Source organism: Cebus imitator, unplaced genomic scaffold (genome assembly GCF_001604975.1).
Source record: "Cebus imitator isolate Cc_AM_T3 unplaced genomic scaffold, Cebus_imitator-1.0 Scaffold136, whole genome shotgun sequence".
In the NCBI taxonomy this organism is placed as follows: Eukaryota; Metazoa; Chordata; class Mammalia; order Primates; family Cebidae; genus Cebus; species Cebus imitator.
This window is the reverse complement of record NW_016107451.1, coordinates 2,942,371-2,960,595: the sequence shown is the minus strand read 5'-3', so window position 1 is coordinate 2,960,595 and position 18,225 is coordinate 2,942,371. Positions and strand designations below refer to the sequence as shown.

The following is an 18,225-nucleotide window of genomic DNA, read 5'->3' as shown; positions in this document are numbered from 1 at the left end:
CAGGGTGTAGCTGGAGATAAAGATAGTGAGTTAAAGAAGGTGGCTAATTGGTGGATGTCTTTGAAACCAATCTTCCAATTTACTCTGATTTGAAAAGTAAAGGGAGGGAGGAAGGTTTTTAGAAAGAATGTGATAGGATCAAAACGCATCAAAGAGAATTACTATTGGCAGCATTGGAGGAAAAGGCAGCGGAGGGGCAAAGGTCCCTTCTACCTGGTCAGTCGTATTCAGTGGTTCCCTCGATTTTTGGGAGCCTCCTCTTTGCTCTGTTCTTTTATCAAAGGCCGACAGACAGGGTGTGGCTTGCTGGTTTAGAGGGACAGTTAGAAAGGAGTACTGTGGGGCAGAGAGAGCCCTGGCCTCTCATTTTATAAAATTTGAACTTTTCCCTGGCCCACATCCCTCGACCTTCCTGATGCTTCTGCCTGCTGCCCTCTGATCTCTCTTCATGGGTAAGGAGTATTTCCAGCTTGCAAACTCCAGCTTTGCCTGTGAGAGGAACAAGGGTCCATGATCCAGAAGGTGGTGAGTTCTCCCCTCTCTTCATATTGTTTAGTCCTTTAACTTTCTCAGGATCCTCAGGTTCAGTAGCGAAATAATCCCTTCTCCTTATGCACAAGAACATTTTCAAGGATGAAATGGGGCAGCTGTTAGCTATCCCTAAAGAAACTCAAAAGGAGACAAGTGACAAGAAAGCTGGATGGGATTTTTCAAAGGACTCTTATTTAAGTAATATTGTCATCATGATTAAGTTACAGAGAATGCTTATTTAGCTCTCACTATTTGCTGGACTCTGTGCTGTGTGCTTTCAGACTGATCATTTGCAGATTTGCAAGGTCATCTTAAACTGCTTGGGATTGTCAAGAGAACACCTGTTACAATCTTTTTTCTGATTTAGAAGTTTTAAAAATTAAACTGTTTCAAACTTAAAATGTAAATAACTGCCTGGGGGAAAATGTTTCCAACATGTGTAATGGAAAAAAAAATGGTTAGTTTATGAAGAATTTTGCAAGCCATTAAGAGATAAATGTCCCAATAGAAAAATGAACAAAGTACATAGACAGGTAATTGACAAAATCCAAATAACAAGTGAGTAATCAAAGAAATACAAATCAAAATAGAACACCATCAAATTAAAAAAAAAAGAGATAGCATTTTGTTACTCATCAAATTGGCAAATATTTTTTTAAAAATGATAACATCCAGTGATAGTAAGGTTGTGGGAACAATTTCACATAATACTTTGGTAAATTAATGCGACTTTTCTGGAGGGCAATTTGGCAGTGCAAATGAAAAGTCTTCCCATTTTAAAGATGGGAAACTCAAGACTTAAGAATCTAAGTGACCTGCTTAAAGTCAGGACCAGGTGCGGTGGCTCATGCCTGTAATCCCAGCACTTTGGGAGGCTGAGGTGGGCGGATCACAAGATCAGGAGATCGAGACCATTCGCCAACATGGTGAAACCCTGTCTCTACTAAAAACACAAAAATTAGCTGGGTATGGTGGTGCACACCCATAGATAGTCCCAGCTACTCAGGAGGAGGTTGCAGTGAGCCGAGATCGCGCCACTGCATGCCAGCATGGCGACAGAGCGAGACTCAGTCTTAAAAAAAATAAAATGAAAAAAGTTACAAAGTCATGCAGGAGTAAGGGACCAAGCCAAGACTAGGACTGAGCCCTCTGATTCTAGACCTCAATTCACTGTCACCTGTAGCAATGTTTGTAATAGTGATGTATTGGAAAACAACCTAAATATCCTCCAATATAGAATTATTTTAAAACGTTTACATTTTATAACCTAATTTCTAAAATTCTATGTCCATAATGGAATCCTAAGGTCATGTAAAGAATATTCAATCACCTTGGGAAATGCACATAATATAGCACTTGGTGAACATATCAGGTATCAAAACAGCATATAAAGTATTTATTTTTTTATTTGAGACAGGGTCTTGCTCTGTCGTCCAGACTGGAGTGCAGGGGTGCTTCATAGTCACTAGAAAGTTGAAGGATTTTGGGCTTGGGGATAACTCTAGGAAATCATGGGCCCTGCCTACTTCTACCTTCAACCATAATTGATAAAATAGAGAGCTTTTCTCATTTACTTAATTTCTCTTGTGTAGTTTTTGAGTAGCTTTACAGGAGGAAATCCTTTAGGGTCTCCCTGTGGTTAATGCACACAGTCATCTGTACCTGCCAGGGATAATTTTCCTCATTTAGTTAGTAATAATAACAACGACTCCATGCTTATTGAGCACTTGTTCTGCCAGGCATTTGTGGCCAGTGCTTTGCAGGGACTATCTCTTTGAACCCTCACACTCACCTGTGAGGACAATTCCCCTTTATAGATTAAGAACCCGAGGCCCAGAGATGTTATGCAACTTTCCTAGGGACACAGAGCTACTAATAGGCAGAGCTTAGACTTGAACCCAGGTCTTTCTAGCTCCAGACACTGAATTTGTAGGATTAGTGCCTTCAGGGTGACATGGAGGGATCTCACTGCCTTGATCTGTTATTTGTCAAGAGTCAATTGGAAGGCTGTCAGGGAAGACCTCCAGGCTGCATCATGGGCAAAGACTGGCTTGAAACGGCACTTTCCAAGCCTCGCCTTGGACATCATCTATAAAAAGAGGCCATGGCTGGGCGCAGTGGCTCATGCCTGTAATCCCAGCTCTTTGGGAGGCCCAGGTGAGACCAGCAAGGAGAAACCCCATCTCTACTAAAAATAGGAAATTAGCTGGGCATGGTGGCAGGTGCCTGTAATCCCAGCTACTCAGGAGGCTGAGGCAGGAGAATCGCTTGAACCCGGGAAGTGAAGGTTGTGGTGAGCCTGAGATCGCAACATTGTACTACAACCTGGGCGACAAAAGTGAAACTCCACCTTTAAAAAAAAAAAAAAAAAAAAAAGGCCATTAATGGTGTTTCCTCGGTTAGTTCTGGGTATAAGTTCTGGATCCTCACTCATCTCATCTGCACTGTCACCCTCACTCACTGCATTTAGAGACTTAACACGCCAGCCTCCTTGTGAACATTTACCGCTTTCAACCCCCACCATAATCCCTCAAGGAGGCACAGTTCACAAAATACCCGTTTTGAAGGTGAAGAAAGAGTCTCAGAGAAGTTTGGTCGTAATATCCCGAGGAGGTAAGTAGCAGAGCTGGGACTGGAGCCCCGGCCTTTGTGATCCCAGAGCACCAGCAAAGCCGTGTCAGCCCGGCTCCTGGGTCATACCCTCTGTCACGCCAAGCCCATCAGCCCGCTCGTGCTGTCTCCCTGTCTGTCCTAGTTCGGATGGAGATGGCGAGTTCCGCTGCCTCCTGGCTCTCTGGCTGCCTCATCCCTCTCGTCTTCCTCCGGCTGCCTGCACACGTGTCAGGTAGGAGTTTCTGATCCTCTTTCCTTGCCTGGTACATGGGATGCTGGCATCATAGAATAAGGAAGCTTGGTTGGAAACATTATTGCTTTTGGGGTTCTGTTCCCTCCGCCACAGCAATCCTTTCTAGAGCCCTTCCCGGGCTCTGTCCATCCCTGGGATATCCCCTTCCTCGTCCCTTCGCAAGCTTTCTCCTGCGCTCCCTCCCAGTCAGCCTTGTCTTTTTTTGGTCCAGGCCTCGCAGGGGATGCCGGCAAGTTCCACGTGGCCCCGCTAGGGGGCACAGCCGAGCTGCTCTGTCCTCTCTCCCTCTGGCCCGGGATGGTGCCCCAGGAGGTGAGGTGGCTGCGGTCCCCGTACCCGCAGCGCTCCCAGGCTGTTCACGTGTTCCGGGATGGGAAGGACCGGGATGAAGATGTGATGCCGGAATATATGGGGAGGACGGCGCTGGTCAGAGACGCCCAAGAGGGAAGCGTCACTCTGCAGATCCTCGACGTGCGCCTGGAGGACGGAGGGTCTTACCGATGTCTGATCCAGGTTGGAAATCTGAGTAAAGAGGACACCGTGATTCTGCAGGTTGCAGGTTAGGATGGGTTTGAGGTGCCCAGGGTCATCTGTGGCAATTGGACAAGCTCAATCAGGACCTCCATGTCTAGGCTTTTATTTTATCTGCAGTGTAGTTTTTACTTGCCAGGACAGCTCAGCCTTACCCAGACACCTCCATCGATCTCAGCCGAGGCTATGAAGCTGGCCCAGGCATTTCTGATAAGGATGGAACCCAGACTTTGGAAAACGCGGTACAATGCAGGTCCTGGTTAAATAGGGCTTGGAGGCTCAGATAGTTGCTTTTCCTCCCTAGGTCATCTTTCTATGCTCCATTATCAAGGAACTCATTATGATGGCTTCAAGGGACAGATCCCCTGCTGTGATAAGGTTTACTTAATGGGACCTCTCCTGGGATTCCTGAGTACATAAAGGGTCAAAAATGTAGAGATAGTGTTACTCTCTCACTCCCCCCCCCACCTTTTTTTTTTTTTTTTTTTTTAGACAAGGCCTTACTCCGTTGCCCAGGCTGGAGTGCAGTGGTACAATCATAGCTCACTGTAGCCTCAACCACCTCAAGTAATCCTGCGACCTCAGCCTCTCAAGTAGCCAGGACTACAGATACACTGCCATGCCTGCCTAATGTTTTTTTACTTTTAGCAGAGATGGGGTCTCCCTATGTTACCCAGACTGGTTTCCAACCCAGCAGTCCTCCCTGCTTGGCCTCCCAAAGTGTTGGCATTACAGGTGTGAGCCACTGCACCCAGTTGAGAGTGTTCTCAAACTAGCTTCAATATTTTAAAAAAATTAGTCTACCCAAAATCAGTCCACCAAAAAAATCAGTTTACTAATATTTAAAAAAATCAGTCTATCAAACCAAACCCAAATCAACCCAACCCAAACCATGTCTTTGCATTTGCTTGAATGACACTGGATTCACATGGTCACATGCTGATTATCTTTTGGTCATAACTGGAATTGCATACCATGAAGTGAGGATGAATCAATTGCTTCAAAACTAGTAAGTGTTTTGAGGTAATTGATTCATCCTCACTTCATGGTATGCAACATGAAAGACAGACTTTCCAAATATGGAGTCCTTTGGGGTGAAAAATAATTTTTTTGTTGTTGTTGAGACAGAGTTTCACTCTTGTTGTCCAGGCTGGAATGCAATGGCGCAATCTCGGCTCACTGCAACTTCCACCTCCTGGGTTCAAGCGATTCTTCTGCCTCAGCCTCCCGAGTTAGCTGGGATTACAGGTGCACACCACCACACCCAGCTAATTTTTGTATTCTTTAGTAGAGACAGGATTTCCCCACATTGGCCAGGCTGGTCTTGAACTCCTGACCTCAGATGATCTGCTCACCTCCGCCTCCCAAAGTGCTGGGATTGCAGGCGTGAGCCACCACACCCAGCTAAAAAGTAATTTTTAAAAGGGGACCAAGGTGCCCAAAGGAATCTGAATCGTGTGATACAGTTATTGCCATGGGTACATTTTTAAATGTTTGAGAATAAAGCTAGACACTGGCTTATCCTATTGGGAGGAGTGTGGGGAGAGGGTGGAGAGAAGGCAGACATTCAAGTTCCATTAACAGCTGCCTCTGTTCATCACAGGAGGCTATGGGGGAAGAGGGCTCTAGCTGGACCACACCCTAGCGGAGGACCTGCTGGTGTGCACATTGGTGGGATGGGTCCCAGAGCCCTGGGCCAAGTGGAGAGACCCTCCAGGCAGGGTACTTCCATCCCTGTCAGAGGCCCACTCTCTGAAAAAAGCTGGGCTCTTTCAAACAGCAGTGTCTAGCAGAGTCAGGGACAGCGCACTGGGGAATGTGTCCCGAACTGTCCACAACATGGCCCTTGGCCAAGAGAAGACCACGGCCGTGGTCATAGCAGGTAAAAGCTGGGGTGGAAACAGGTTTGAAGCCGCTGGTGCTTCCAGAGGAAACTCCTACCCTAGTAGGAGCTTTAAGAGGAATTTTCGATTTTTTAAAATTCTAAGGATAAAGCATGTATATTATATAAAATTGGAAAAAAAATCTAAAATATTTAAAGGAAACTGAACAATGGCCTATAATAGCTTAAACTGGAGAGAACTGCTGCGAACATTTTTGTGTCTTTCTTGCAAGACTTTTTTGTATATATGGATCTCTGAGCTTGTATATGTTGACATACGTGTATTCTTGTGCCCAGGATTTTTTTCCACTTAGGATGTCATGAGCACTTTTTTTTTTTTTGCCCATGTCCCTAAGTAATATGATTTTAAGGGCTGCATAGTATTTCACCATGTGGCTATAGAATAATAAAATTAATCAAAGCCTTGTTTCTGGGCATCTGGATGCTTTTCAGTTTTTCTTATATTATAATGAAGGGTGCAGTGAACATCTTTGAACATATTTTGAAAAGCAATTTTGATTTTTTTTTTTTTTAGAAAAAAAAATCTACTTCCATGCTTCTGGAAGTAGAATTAATGGGTCAAAGGGTTCGAACATTTTACTTATTTTTTCTTTTTTATTTATAATATAGATGAGGTCTCACTATGTTGTCCAGGCTGGTCTCAAACTCCTGAGCTGCAGTGATCCTCCTGCTTCAGCCTCCCAAAATGCTAGGATTACAGGTGTGAGCCACTACACCTGGCCTAAACCTTTTAAAGATCCTTGAAACAAATTGGAGACCAGCCTGGCCAACGTGGAGAAACCTGTCTATCAAAAAAATACAAAAATTAGCCAGGCGTGGTGGTGCGTGCCTGTAATCCTAGCTACTCAGGAGGCTGAGTGCTTTATATGACTGACCTCTTTAAATCTCTCCAAGCCTCAAGGAAATAAGGAGTCCTGTCATGCACACATTTTACAGATGAGGGAAACTGGGTTTGAATGGGCTCAGTCTCCTGCTTCAGGTCACACAGCACTGAGCAAGGACACACCCCCGGCTTAGGCTCTTAACCACTTCCACTTATAGCCCCCTTTTACTTGTTTCTTCTCGTCTATTTCCTCTTTGTTTTCCCCTTTCTCTCCTGCCTAGGCTTCAGGCCTGCTGCTGTAGCCCCACAGAAATTGCTCTGCCCCCGTGGACAGTGCTCAGAGCAAAAAGGTTGCTGCTTGCTCTCCTAGAGCACAGTGGGGATGACGGGGGGTAAACAGGCAGGTGCTCCTGGGAAGATTGGAGGTGCTTAGTGAGGCGAGTGCCTTCAGATCTCTGAAGTCCCTGTCTTATTTTTCCATTGAGTTATAGGGCAGGATGAGACTGTGGTCCAGAAATTTGTTTAAGCCATCATCTTGAGGCAGGACCATCTAAACCATTCCTGAGAGAGGAACATCTCGGGTTTTTGGTTTTTTGTTTTTTTTTGAGACAGAGTTTCACTCTTATCACCCAGGCTGGAGTACAATGGCGCAACCTCAGCTCACTGCAACCTCCGCCTCCGGGTTCAAGTGATTCTCCTGCCTCAGCCTCAGGAGTAGCTGGGATTACAGGTGCCTACCACCACACCTGGCTAATGTTTGTATTTTTACATGGTTTCCTCATGACACATGGTTTCCCCATGTTGGCCAGGCTGGTCTTAAAATCCTGACCTCAAGCTGGTCTTGAACTCCTGAACCCCTGCCCGCCTCCACCTCCCAAAGCGCTGGGATTACGGCAGGAGTCACCATTCCCGGCCTTAGTTATCTTTAATGTCATCCAGGGCTTGAGTTACCAAGATAAGCAAAGAGCTCTTGGCCAGAGATCACTCCATAGAGGTGATGGAGACAGTAGGGGTGTGCCTGAGCCACCTGCCATCTGAGGCATGTCAGAAGCTCTTGGCCATCTCCATGAGGGTAGTTGTTGTTGGTTTCTGTTTCAGCCCCATCTGTGGGGAGTGTCTCCCCCTCAGCAGTGGCTCTGGCTGTGATCCTGCCTGTCCTGGTACTTCTCATCATGGTGTGCCTTTGCCTTATCTGGAAGCAAAGAAGAGCAAAAGGTAATTATGTGTAAGAGAGCCCAGGCTGAGGGGAAGTGGACTATGACTGCTCTGGGAAAGGGCCAGGCAGAAGTAGAGGCAGACATGACGCTTGTCCTTAGGTTGGGGACCCTGCACATTGGCCGGGAGAAAACCAGTAGAGCTGTGACCTGGGGACACACATTGCAAAGGGAACTCAATAAACTGCAGAGAGGCCCCTGGGCAGAGCTGTAAATTCTCATCCTTTGAAAAATTAGAAAAGAACCAACTATGCCAGCCTTCTAATTAACTAATAAATCAATTACAGCCTTTTAATAAAGAAATTTAGTTATATCTATCGGATAAGACTCTCATAAAAATGGTCACATTTCACAGGATCTCAGGACTGCAAAGGACTTTGAAAGTCACAGTCACATAATTCAACATTCCTCCCCTTATCTGACGGTTTGAAGACTCTCTAATCCTTTCAAATGCCCACTTACCTATAGTAACACGGAGTCAGTCCTACTCAGGCAGCTTGGGCCATCTTGGGACAATTGTGCCTGTTAGAGAAAAAGCCCTTCCTAAGCTAAGCTGACATTTTTCTCTCTCTTTTAGAGAAGCTTCTCTATGAGCATGTGACGGAGGTGGGTAAGTGTTCTTGGCTGGGGGGTAGGGGACATGTTTCTTTTTTTGTTGTTAATTTCTGTGCCCCCTTACCTACTAACCTGGATTCTGTTCCTGAAAATTCCATTATCTGCCATCCTTGGTGGTGGTGGCAATGTCTAAATCCATTGCATCCAGTTTTTACTGCCTCTTATAGCTTGCCTTCCTGTTTGTGTAATTATTTTTGCCTGTGAGCTCATTTGCTTGATCTTATTCCATGGCAGTTGAGTAGGTTGAACATGGGGGAAGCTTTTATTCATTCAACAAATAGTTGATAATTATCTACTAAATGCTCTGGACAATACTAGATTCTGGGGAGTAAAAGCAGACACAGTCTTTGCCCTCCTGGAACTTTCAGTGTAGTCAGGGAGATGAGATGAATTACATAGTTACACAAATAAATGTGTACAAATGCTACACAGGAAAGCTCCCGGTTCTGTGAAGGCTATGACCAGGATGAACCACCCAAGCTTGAGGGTTGAGGGCGTGAAGTTTGTCCTGAAGGACTAGAAGTCACGAGTGAAGAGGGAATGGAAAACCATCCACTGCAGAAAGAACGAGAAGCATGGTCAGGGAGAGTGGCACTCACTGGGTTGCTCAAGAGGTGCAGGAGCTAGGGGGATAGTGGCAGGGGTAAGGCTGGGGAGTTAGGAGGGACTGGGCCTCCTGAGGCCTGGTGGGTCACATTCAGGATTTTAGTTATTCTTGTAAGATATGTGGCAAAACAAGGAATGGGAATATCCGATGGAACTGTGCTTTGAAAAACTTGGCAGGCGCAGTGGCTCACCTGTAATCCCAGCACTTTGGGAGGCCGAAGCAGGTGGATCACCTGAGGTCGGGAGTTCAAGACCAGCCTGACTAACATGGTGAAACCACATCTCTGCTAAAAATACAAAAATTAGCAAAGCGTGATGGTGCATACCTGTAATCCTAGGTACTCAGGAGACTGAGACAGGAGAATCATTTGAACCCCGGAGGCAGAGGTTGCAGTGAGGCGAGATTGAGCCACTGCATTCCAGCCGGGGTGGCAGAACAAGGCTCTGTTTCAAAAAAGAAAAAAGAAAGAAAGAAAAAAAAGAAACCAAGACTAAACAATTCTCTCTGGCTGCAGTGTTTATTAGAAACCAGAGGGAGTAAGACAGGATGTGGGAGACAATTTGGGCTGCCATTTCTATTGTCCAGATGCAAGTTGATTAGGGACCAACTCAGGCAGGTGGAGGTGAAGATAGAGGTGGACAGGTCCAAGGGCAGGTAAAATCAATATCAGGGGCCCTCAAGGCAGTGGCAAAAAAAAATCTCATTATCTTTTCCTTTCTTCCTCCAGACAATCTTCTTTCAGACCATGCGAAAGAAAAAGGTAATGAATGATATATAAAAAGGAGTAGAGAATAAAAAACACATTCTTCATTTTTCTATGTAAATGTGGACAGTCATTATTATGTCCGTTATTATAATACTATACACACACATGCACATATATATCCTCCATTGATATTACTGGAATTTAGTTTGCAATGTCAAGGGGATATGGAGCTGGTGGCAGTGGGTGAGGAGGTGTTCAGGTCATAATTCTAGGCCTAGATTACCATAAACTCCTTTCATTAGCCTTTCCACCAATCATTTAAAAAGGAAGTCTACATAGTATTGAAAAGTATATTAACGTGGTCATATGGGATGCATAGGAATTTCAAGAATTCATACAACCTTTGCATAGAGAGAGGTGGTGTGATACAAAGGAAGGGTCGCAGGCTCTGGAGTCAGCGACACCGGAATCAGATCATTGGTCTGCCACTTACTGGCCTTGAATAAGTCACTTTTCTGCTCTGGGCTTTGGTTTCCTCATCAGCAAAATTCGGGTAAGTTCCCCCTTACCTGATTGTTTTCAGTGTTAAAACAGGCAACCTTAAAAAAGCATCTGTCACAGCGCCTGGAACTCCTTTTCCTTATTGCCATTTTGTCTTCATTAATTGAATATTTTTGAATTAATTATTCAATTAATTGAACATTAATTGAAAGATACCTTGTTGAAGTCTATCTGGAAAGACACATCACTGGCTCAGATGACTCCAGAGTCAATGATTTCAGCATCTACTCTCCTCCCTCCTTACCTCTCCTCCAAGTGGTACAAGTGTGAGGTGTAACTGGCAGACACTGGCTGTTCTGCTCAAGGCAGGAGGGAACAGTGTGGGGTAAGGGCGAGGGCCTCTGACTCAGGAGTCAGACAGGCTTGGATTGAATCCTACCTCCTTGGTCACTTACTAGCTGGAAGACCTTGGGCAAATTTTGTGTCCCTGTGAACCTCAGACCAGCCCCCTATAAAATGGCAATAGCAATTCTAGGCACCTCACATTGTTGAGGGGATTCAGTGCCTACTGCAGTATCAGCACAGAAGACAGTAAGTGGAAGCTGTTAGTAGTGGAGATGGTAACAATAAACCATAAACGTCTTAGGAGCTGAGTTGTATTCAGCCGCACTGCTCCAATGCCTAATGCCTAACACATGCCCGGCCCTTGGCACACACAGGGCCTGGTGGTGGACTCAGACTTGGAACTTCAATTGTTCATCAGGGCCAATGCTGGGTAGGAGGAAATGTGGGCCACATGGCCCTCCAGAGAAGCCACAAGTTCTCCCTGGCAACCTGTGTCTTATACACATATTTCCCCAAATCTTCTGGGACCCCCAATTCATAAAATTTGTAACCTCAGGGGAGTTACTATAGAAAATAATAAAATTACATTAACAAGTTTTATGCCTTAGATATCATCAGCAATGGGCCATAAAAGGACAGCAATGCATATACCGCAGTTTTAAACAACATAGAAACACCCATGCAGACAGCAGAAATGAAACCAGACAGACGAAAAGGAGGGGAAGGGGAAGAAGGAACCATAGTCCTGGGCAGGCTGGGTCACTGAGAGAGTGGCACCAGCACCATCAGATTTCTGGGTCTGAACTCTGAGACATGGAGCTGGACATGGGGGGTGGAGTGATGAGGCTTCCACAGCTGCAAGAAAAAAGAGGCAGGATCTGATCACTCACTCCTCTCTCTCTTTCTGGTTTTTAGGAAAACTCCATAAAGCTCTCAGTAAGTTCTGCTCCTCATCCATGGCACACTCCTTCTGCTGACACCTTTGCTTTAGAATGAACATCTCAGTTTCACTTCCTGGGGCAGAAGGGAGGGGGCAAGGGTAATTCAAGCCATGGGGACTGGGGCTTTCTTGGCCTTCAGAGTCCTCTTTTCTCAAGTATTCTCTGCCCCTCTTTTCTGCAAAACTGTTATTTAGTCTTTAAATGGGAAATGTTTCGCCAAGAAGAATAGATGTATCTCCCATAGGTGAAGCAATCTGGAAGTCCCTTTTATCACCCAGGCATGACATTTCCTTAGATGGGGTCCAAGAGGAAGGGATCCTCATTACACTGAATATACTGGAGCAGTACTTCTCCATCATTTCATGTGTGAGGACCTCTTTTTAGCATTCAAAAAAAATCTGGCTGGGTGCCGTGGCTCACATCTGTAATCCCAGCATTTTGGGAGGCTGAGGTGGGTCTATCACTTGAAGTCAGGAATTTGACACCAGCCTGACTCTGACCAATATGGTGAAACATCATAAAAATACAAAGTTAGCCGAATGTGGTGGTCCACACCTGTCATCCCAGCTACTTGGGAGGCTGAGGCAGGAGAATTGCTTGAACCTGGGAGGTGGAGGTTGCAGTGAGCTGAGATTGCACCATTGCACTCCAGCCTGGGCAACAAGAGCGAAACTCCATCTCAAAATAAAAATAAAAATAAATCTACAGACAGGTGACATATCTATGCATTATTATTACACTGAGAAAATGTCATGATCACAAAGTCCAATACTCAGTGATAGTTTTAAATGAAGTAATATTTTATTCTTCTCCCACAACATCTACAGAATTTATGTTGTCGTTACCTGTAGGTGTGAGATGTGTTATTATTTAGCTTGCAGATAAGGTTTAGCTCACATAGAAATTTGCTGATCCTCTGCAGTATCTTCTGGGGATACTCCCATGGTCCACAGCTGAGATCAATTGCTCTTGCAAACTCTTCTGGGGAAGCTCCAGGGTATGGCTATTGAGTATCTATCTGCTCGTGGTTGGGATGGGACTGTAGCATTATGGGAGGAGGCCTCTACGTAGAGACCCTCCTTCTGATTTGCCAAATTGTTTTCATTCTTTAGAGAAACTCCGGAGTGAACTGAGTAAGTTTCCCATGTTCTTATAACTTCTGTACCAACTTATCTCCTGTTGCCCTAATGTTTCCAGTGATGGTTCATCCCACTTGTTTCTTTTTTCATAGAGCTGAAAAGAGCTGCAGCAAACTCAGGTGAGATGCACTTTCTCCACGTTTGACCACCACCCTAGGGAGTTCTCAATGCATTTTTTTTTTTTTTTTTTGAAACGGAGTTTCGCTGTTGTTGCCCAGCCTGGAGTGCAATGGCCTGATCTCGGCTCACTGCAACCTCCACCTCCTGGGTTCAAGCAATTCACCTGCCTCAGCCTCCCAAGCAGCTGGGATTACAGGCATGTGCCACCATATCCAGCTAATTTTGTATTTTTACTAGAGATGGGGTTTCTCCATGTTGGTCAGGCTGGTTTTGAACTCCCGACCTCAAGTGATCCCCCCACCTCAACCTCCCAAAGTGCTGGGATTATAGGCATGAGCCACTGCGCCTGGTCGACTCTAGTGCTTTAGTGATCCCTCTTTCTTGTTTTTCAGGCTGGAGAAGAGCCCGGCTGCATTTTGGTAAGTTATACCAATCAAACAGATCTCCATTTCAGAGCACATCCTCCTTATGGCTTTGTAACCTGAGGTTTTGTTCCATTCCTCTGGAATGTATGTGATTAAAAAAAATTTAAATCAAATCTGTATATCTGCTTATCAAACTGAAGAAAATCTTTGTGGTCTATCTTGAGGTCATATTAAGGTTTAGAAAGTATCCCCTCTTTTAGAGCACTGATAAATATTGTTTGGTCTTCTGAAGTGTTTTCTGTAATTTTTGAGATTTTTCTTAAGTTTATCGGTTATTTGTATTTCTTTTTTGTGTGATTTGTCTGTTCCTGTTCTATTTGGGCTATTTTTTGATTTGTGAGGACTCTTTCTAGATAAGATATATTAGCTCTTTGTCATATTTGTCACCAATTAGTTTTCATTTGCATGTCCTTGTAGTATTTTTCTGATGCACAAGTGTTTTATTTTTATGTAGTCAACTTCATTCATCTTTTCCTGTGTAGTCTCTTCCATGCTTTTAGGTTTGGGAAATCCTTCCTATCCCACAACCAGATGAATAGCCACTGCTTCCGCCTCTTTCTACACATATGCTGTTTTCTTCTTTCTCTGCAGACCGATTTGCTTAGGGGTGGTGACTGAGATTCTCAGAGAAGAAGGGAATGCGTTGAGCAGATGCCCCAATGATATATACTATGAAAAGTTTTCATAGTTTTATTCTAAAAGATTTGTACCTCTCTTTCAGTTTATTTCTAAATAGTTTGCATTTTTTTGCTGCTGTTCAAATGGGATCTGTTTTTTTCACTGCTTTGGGATCCTTATCGATTTTCTAGGCTTTTATCCTCCTCCTGTTCACACCATCTTCCTTCAGGCAGAGTAAAACAAATTGACGAACTGGCCACTCGAGAGAACTCCAGGTCACCTTGGCTGGCGTTCTGGGAACTCACAAACCCTTCCATCTCACATTCAGTCTGGCTTACTGCCACCACCTCAACTGAGTATGGTTTATGCACTAGCTCTCCAAGAAGATCCTGTTTCTTGTATTTGGGGGAGGAAGGAGACTCACTGTGACACTCAAAATCCACAATTTTAAGAAAGAATCCTTCTCTCTATATTAACATTTAAAAATAATAATTTAGTCCCAGCTACTTGGGACACTGCAGTGGAAGGTTCACCTGAGGCCAGGAAGCCAAGGCTGTCATGTGTTATGATTGCATGCCAATGAATACGTACTGTACTCCATTCTGGGCAGCATAGTGAGACCCTGTCTCAAATAAAATAAAGCAAATAGATAATTATAAGTAGTAATTTTAGGTGACTAAATGAACATCGTGCACTCACTGTAGGAATGATACACTATCTCATTAGTTCACCAAGTCTGCACAATAGCTCTACAACACAGGCTCTGTTACTATTTCAATTTTACAGGTGAGGAAACTAAGGTTCAGAGATAAATAACAAGTCCAAGGTCGCATAACTAGCATGCGGCAGAGCTGGGATTCAAACAGGCTATGTAGCTGCAGGATCTCACATCAAACCCTATATTTATCATCACACATTTGATTCTTTTGGAACATCAAGGACAAAAGTAGTGTCTTAGTCTGTTTTCTGTTGCTATAACAGAATACCCAAGACTGGGTAATTTATCAAGGAAAGAAGTTTATTTAGCTCATGGGGGCTGGATGGTCTAAGATGGGGCAACTGTATCTGGTGAAGGCCTTGTGCTGCTTCATAGCATGGCCATAGTTGCTTCTGGAAAAACAAAAGGGCAAGTGAGTGCCTGTGAAAGCAGAGAGGAGACAAAGTGCCCTGACCTGCCTTATCACAACCCACTCTTCAGAGAACTCGCCCAGTCTGGTGAAAACTGCATGAATCCCTTTGTGAGGGTAGAGCTCCCATGACCCAAACACCTCCCACTAGGCCCTAACTCTGAACACTGCAGCAATGAGTGATTAAGGTTCCAACACATGAACTTTTGAAGGACACACTTAAATCATAGGAGGTAATTACTTCCAAAGGATTAAGGCAGCTTCACAGACAGATGAAGAAGAACTTTTTCCTCTTTTACTTAATACTCAACCAGGAGACCTAGTCTTTGAAAGACAATATTCTTTGGTTCCAGTACACATGGTGGGGGTGGGAATCCATGAACTAAAATGGGCTAACGACAGTGATTGCAGACCCAAAGATTCTTTTTCTCTGCAAAGCTATCCCCAAATCTCTTAAGACCTAGCCTTCCAAACCTCACCTGTCTGTGACTCTTTGCAGTGGCAGTGACCCTGGACCCAGACACAGCACATCCCAAACTCATCCTTTCTGAGGACCAAAGATGTGTGAGGCTTGGAGACAGAAGGCAGTCTGTACCTGACAACCCCCAGAGGTTTGATTTCGTCGTCAGCATCCTGGGCTCTGAGTACTTCACGTCTGGCTGCCACTACTGGGAGGTGTATGTGGGAGACAAGACCAAATGGATTCTGGGGGTGTGTAGTGAGTCAGTGAGCAGGAAGGGGAAGGTTACTGCCTCACCTGCCAACGGACACTGGCTTCTGCGACAGAGTCGTGAGAATGAGTATGAAGCTCTCACATCCCCGCAGACCTCCTTCCGCCTTAAAGAGCCTCCACGGTGCGTGGGGATTTTTTTGGACTATGATGCAGGAGTCATCTCTTTCTACAATGTGACCGACAAGTCTCACATCTTTACTTTCACCCACAGTTTCTCTGGCCCCCTTCGCCCTTTCTTTGAACCTTGCCTTCATGATGGAGGAAAAAACACAGCACCTCTAGTCATTTGTTCAGAACTACACAAATCAGAGGAACGAACTGTCCCCAAGCCAGAAGGGAAAGGCTATGCTAATGGAGATATGTCCCTGAAGGTGAACTCTTCCTTACTACCTCGTAAGGCTCCAGAGCTGAAGGATATTATCCTGTCCTTGCCCTCTGACCTCGGCCCAGCCCTTCAGGGGCTCAAGGTTCCTTCTTTGTAGGGGTATGTCATATTACCTACTCCCATCACCATCCAGCCCAGCACCCTGGACTTCAGGCTCCTGGCCCAACCCCATGATTCTGGAATGTCTCTTCTTCCTAACCAAATCCAGATCCTTTTGTGGTTTCTATTTGTACCACTTTTCTCCCAGGACTCAGTTCTGAAGCTTGCCTTTCTTCTAAGGAACTGAAGTTCCCAGTGACGTGGAGGGAGGATTCCTGGAAATGAAACAATCAGTTTAGGTGTAGGTGGAGATGCTGAATATGTGTTACCAAGATACAGCACAGGTTCAGGGGAAAGAGTCTTCTACTCCAGGGGTTGTTTAGAAGACATTTTCTCTGTCTCATCCTGTCATCAAGCTTTAGTCAAGAAGTTACGGCTCCCAGTGCCTGACTGCTTCCTTACCCCATCAAGGACTGCTTTTCTCTCCTTCTCTCTCTCAGTTCTGGCCTCTGGCCCCCAAAGTCAGCTTTCTATAAGTAAGCATGTTTTAGTCCACTCACTCTTTCCCTATTTCTTCAGGAATGAGTTGGGGGAAGCTGAGGAGTAAAATATACCATCCTTTTCTATTTTCTTGATGCTGTTTACAACGTAGTTTGGTGATACCCAGAGCTAATGTACATGCTTTCAAAAACTAATCTGCCTGTTGATGATAACTAGGTACAGGGACTTTAAACACAGTTGCTATAACCCTGAAGAGCCTCAGGAGCACATCAGGGAGCTGGGAAGCACAGCTGCAGAGAGCTCAGCCGTGTATTGCCCTCTGACCTTGGCCCAGCCCTTCAGAGGCTCAGTTTGTTGTGACTGTCTTATGAGTCAATCTGTTGTGCCAGCCCTTTCTAAGATTCAGAGAGGCCCAGCTAGACAAAGTGGCAGTTTTAACCACCAACTTAGAAACTCTTTTTCCCCACAAGACAATTGTACTGGAATACTTGACTATTTGTGTATCAAATAGCCTCTTAGGTTGGAGAGTATTGATTTCAAATAAGAAGTTGGTAAACTAGGTGTGAGGATGAAATAATGCCCTTGATTTTTGGGTGTGTATTGCGGAAGCCTAGTCACTTTCAAGTTACACCATATACGTGATCTGGCCTAATCGTGGAGATATTGGTTAGCAATTTGCAGATGAATACACAGTTCTGTGCAACAGAAACTGTATCTTTCTGTTTGTCAGAAGTTATCTGTTCCTTCTTGTATTAGTCAAGGTTTTCCAGATAAACAGAAAGGGTGGGGAGGACAGTGGTTATTATAAGAAATTGACTCATATGATTATGGAGGCTGTTAAACCCCAAGATCTGCAGAGTAAGTCAGCAAGCTGGAGTGCCGTGAGAGCTGATGGCTTAGTTCCAGTCTGTTGGCAGCAGGCTTGACATCAAGGAAGAGCTCATGTTTCAATTCAAGTCTGAAGGCAGGGAAAAAGCTGATGACCCTGTCCAAAGGCTATCAGGAGGGAAGAATTCTCTTAGAGCAGAGTTAGCTCTTTTGTTCTATTCAGGCCCACATTTGGGAGGACAGTCTGCGTTACTCAGTCTAATGATTTGAATGTTAATGTCATTGAGAAACACCCTCACAGGAACACCCAGAATAATGTTTGACCAAATAGCTGGGCATCTTGTGTCCCAGTCACATTGATACATAAGATTAACTGTCACAGTGACTAGTGGAATTTTTTGTTTGCTTTTGTACAGTTTTAAAATAAAAGTTTGGTATTTGTTGTTTGGTATGTTGTTATTTTCATTGTGAATGAGGAGTTGTGGGGAAGGTAAGAGATTGGTTTCCAAAGAGCTTTGAGTCCCTGAAGGCAAGGTTTAGCCACGTTCATACTAAAGCCATAGTTTTATTCCTGAGTCTGCTCTCTAGTATTTTATCAATTTATAAACTAATAGTGTTCATCAGGTATACATATTTCATTTACCCATATTCAGTTCCAAACATACATTTCTGAATATCCCAGTCTTAAAACTATCTCACATCGTCAGCTTGTGGAGGCAGAAAACAT

At 44.5% G+C, this 18,225-nt stretch overlaps 1 protein-coding gene across 3 annotated transcripts; it reads left to right on the top strand.

Moving 5' to 3' along the window:
• The first annotated feature begins 294 nt into the window (after positions 1-294).
• Positions 295-17,945, top strand: LOC108313375 (erythroblast membrane associated protein (Scianna blood group)). Of its 3 annotated transcripts, none has more exons than XM_017541758.2 (11): positions 295-525; positions 3,287-3,376; positions 3,609-3,956; positions 7,753-7,869; positions 8,446-8,478; positions 9,818-9,850; positions 11,558-11,578; positions 12,696-12,716; positions 12,815-12,841; positions 13,235-13,261; positions 15,512-17,945. In XM_017541758.2, the coding sequence occupies exons 2-11, from the start codon at positions 3,292-3,294 to the stop codon at positions 16,225-16,227; spliced, it is 1,428 nt and encodes a 475-aa protein (XP_017397247.1). In that variant the 5' UTR covers positions 295-525; positions 3,287-3,291; the 3' UTR covers positions 16,228-17,945. The 3 variants fall into 3 exon arrangements, with proteins under 3 accessions (XP_017397247.1, XP_037599099.1, XP_017397242.1); XM_037743171.1 differs by having other exon boundaries at positions 3,002-3,376; XM_017541753.2 differs by lacking the exon at positions 295-525 and adding an exon at positions 1,605-3,144.
• Positions 17,946-18,225: the final 280 nt, after the last annotated feature.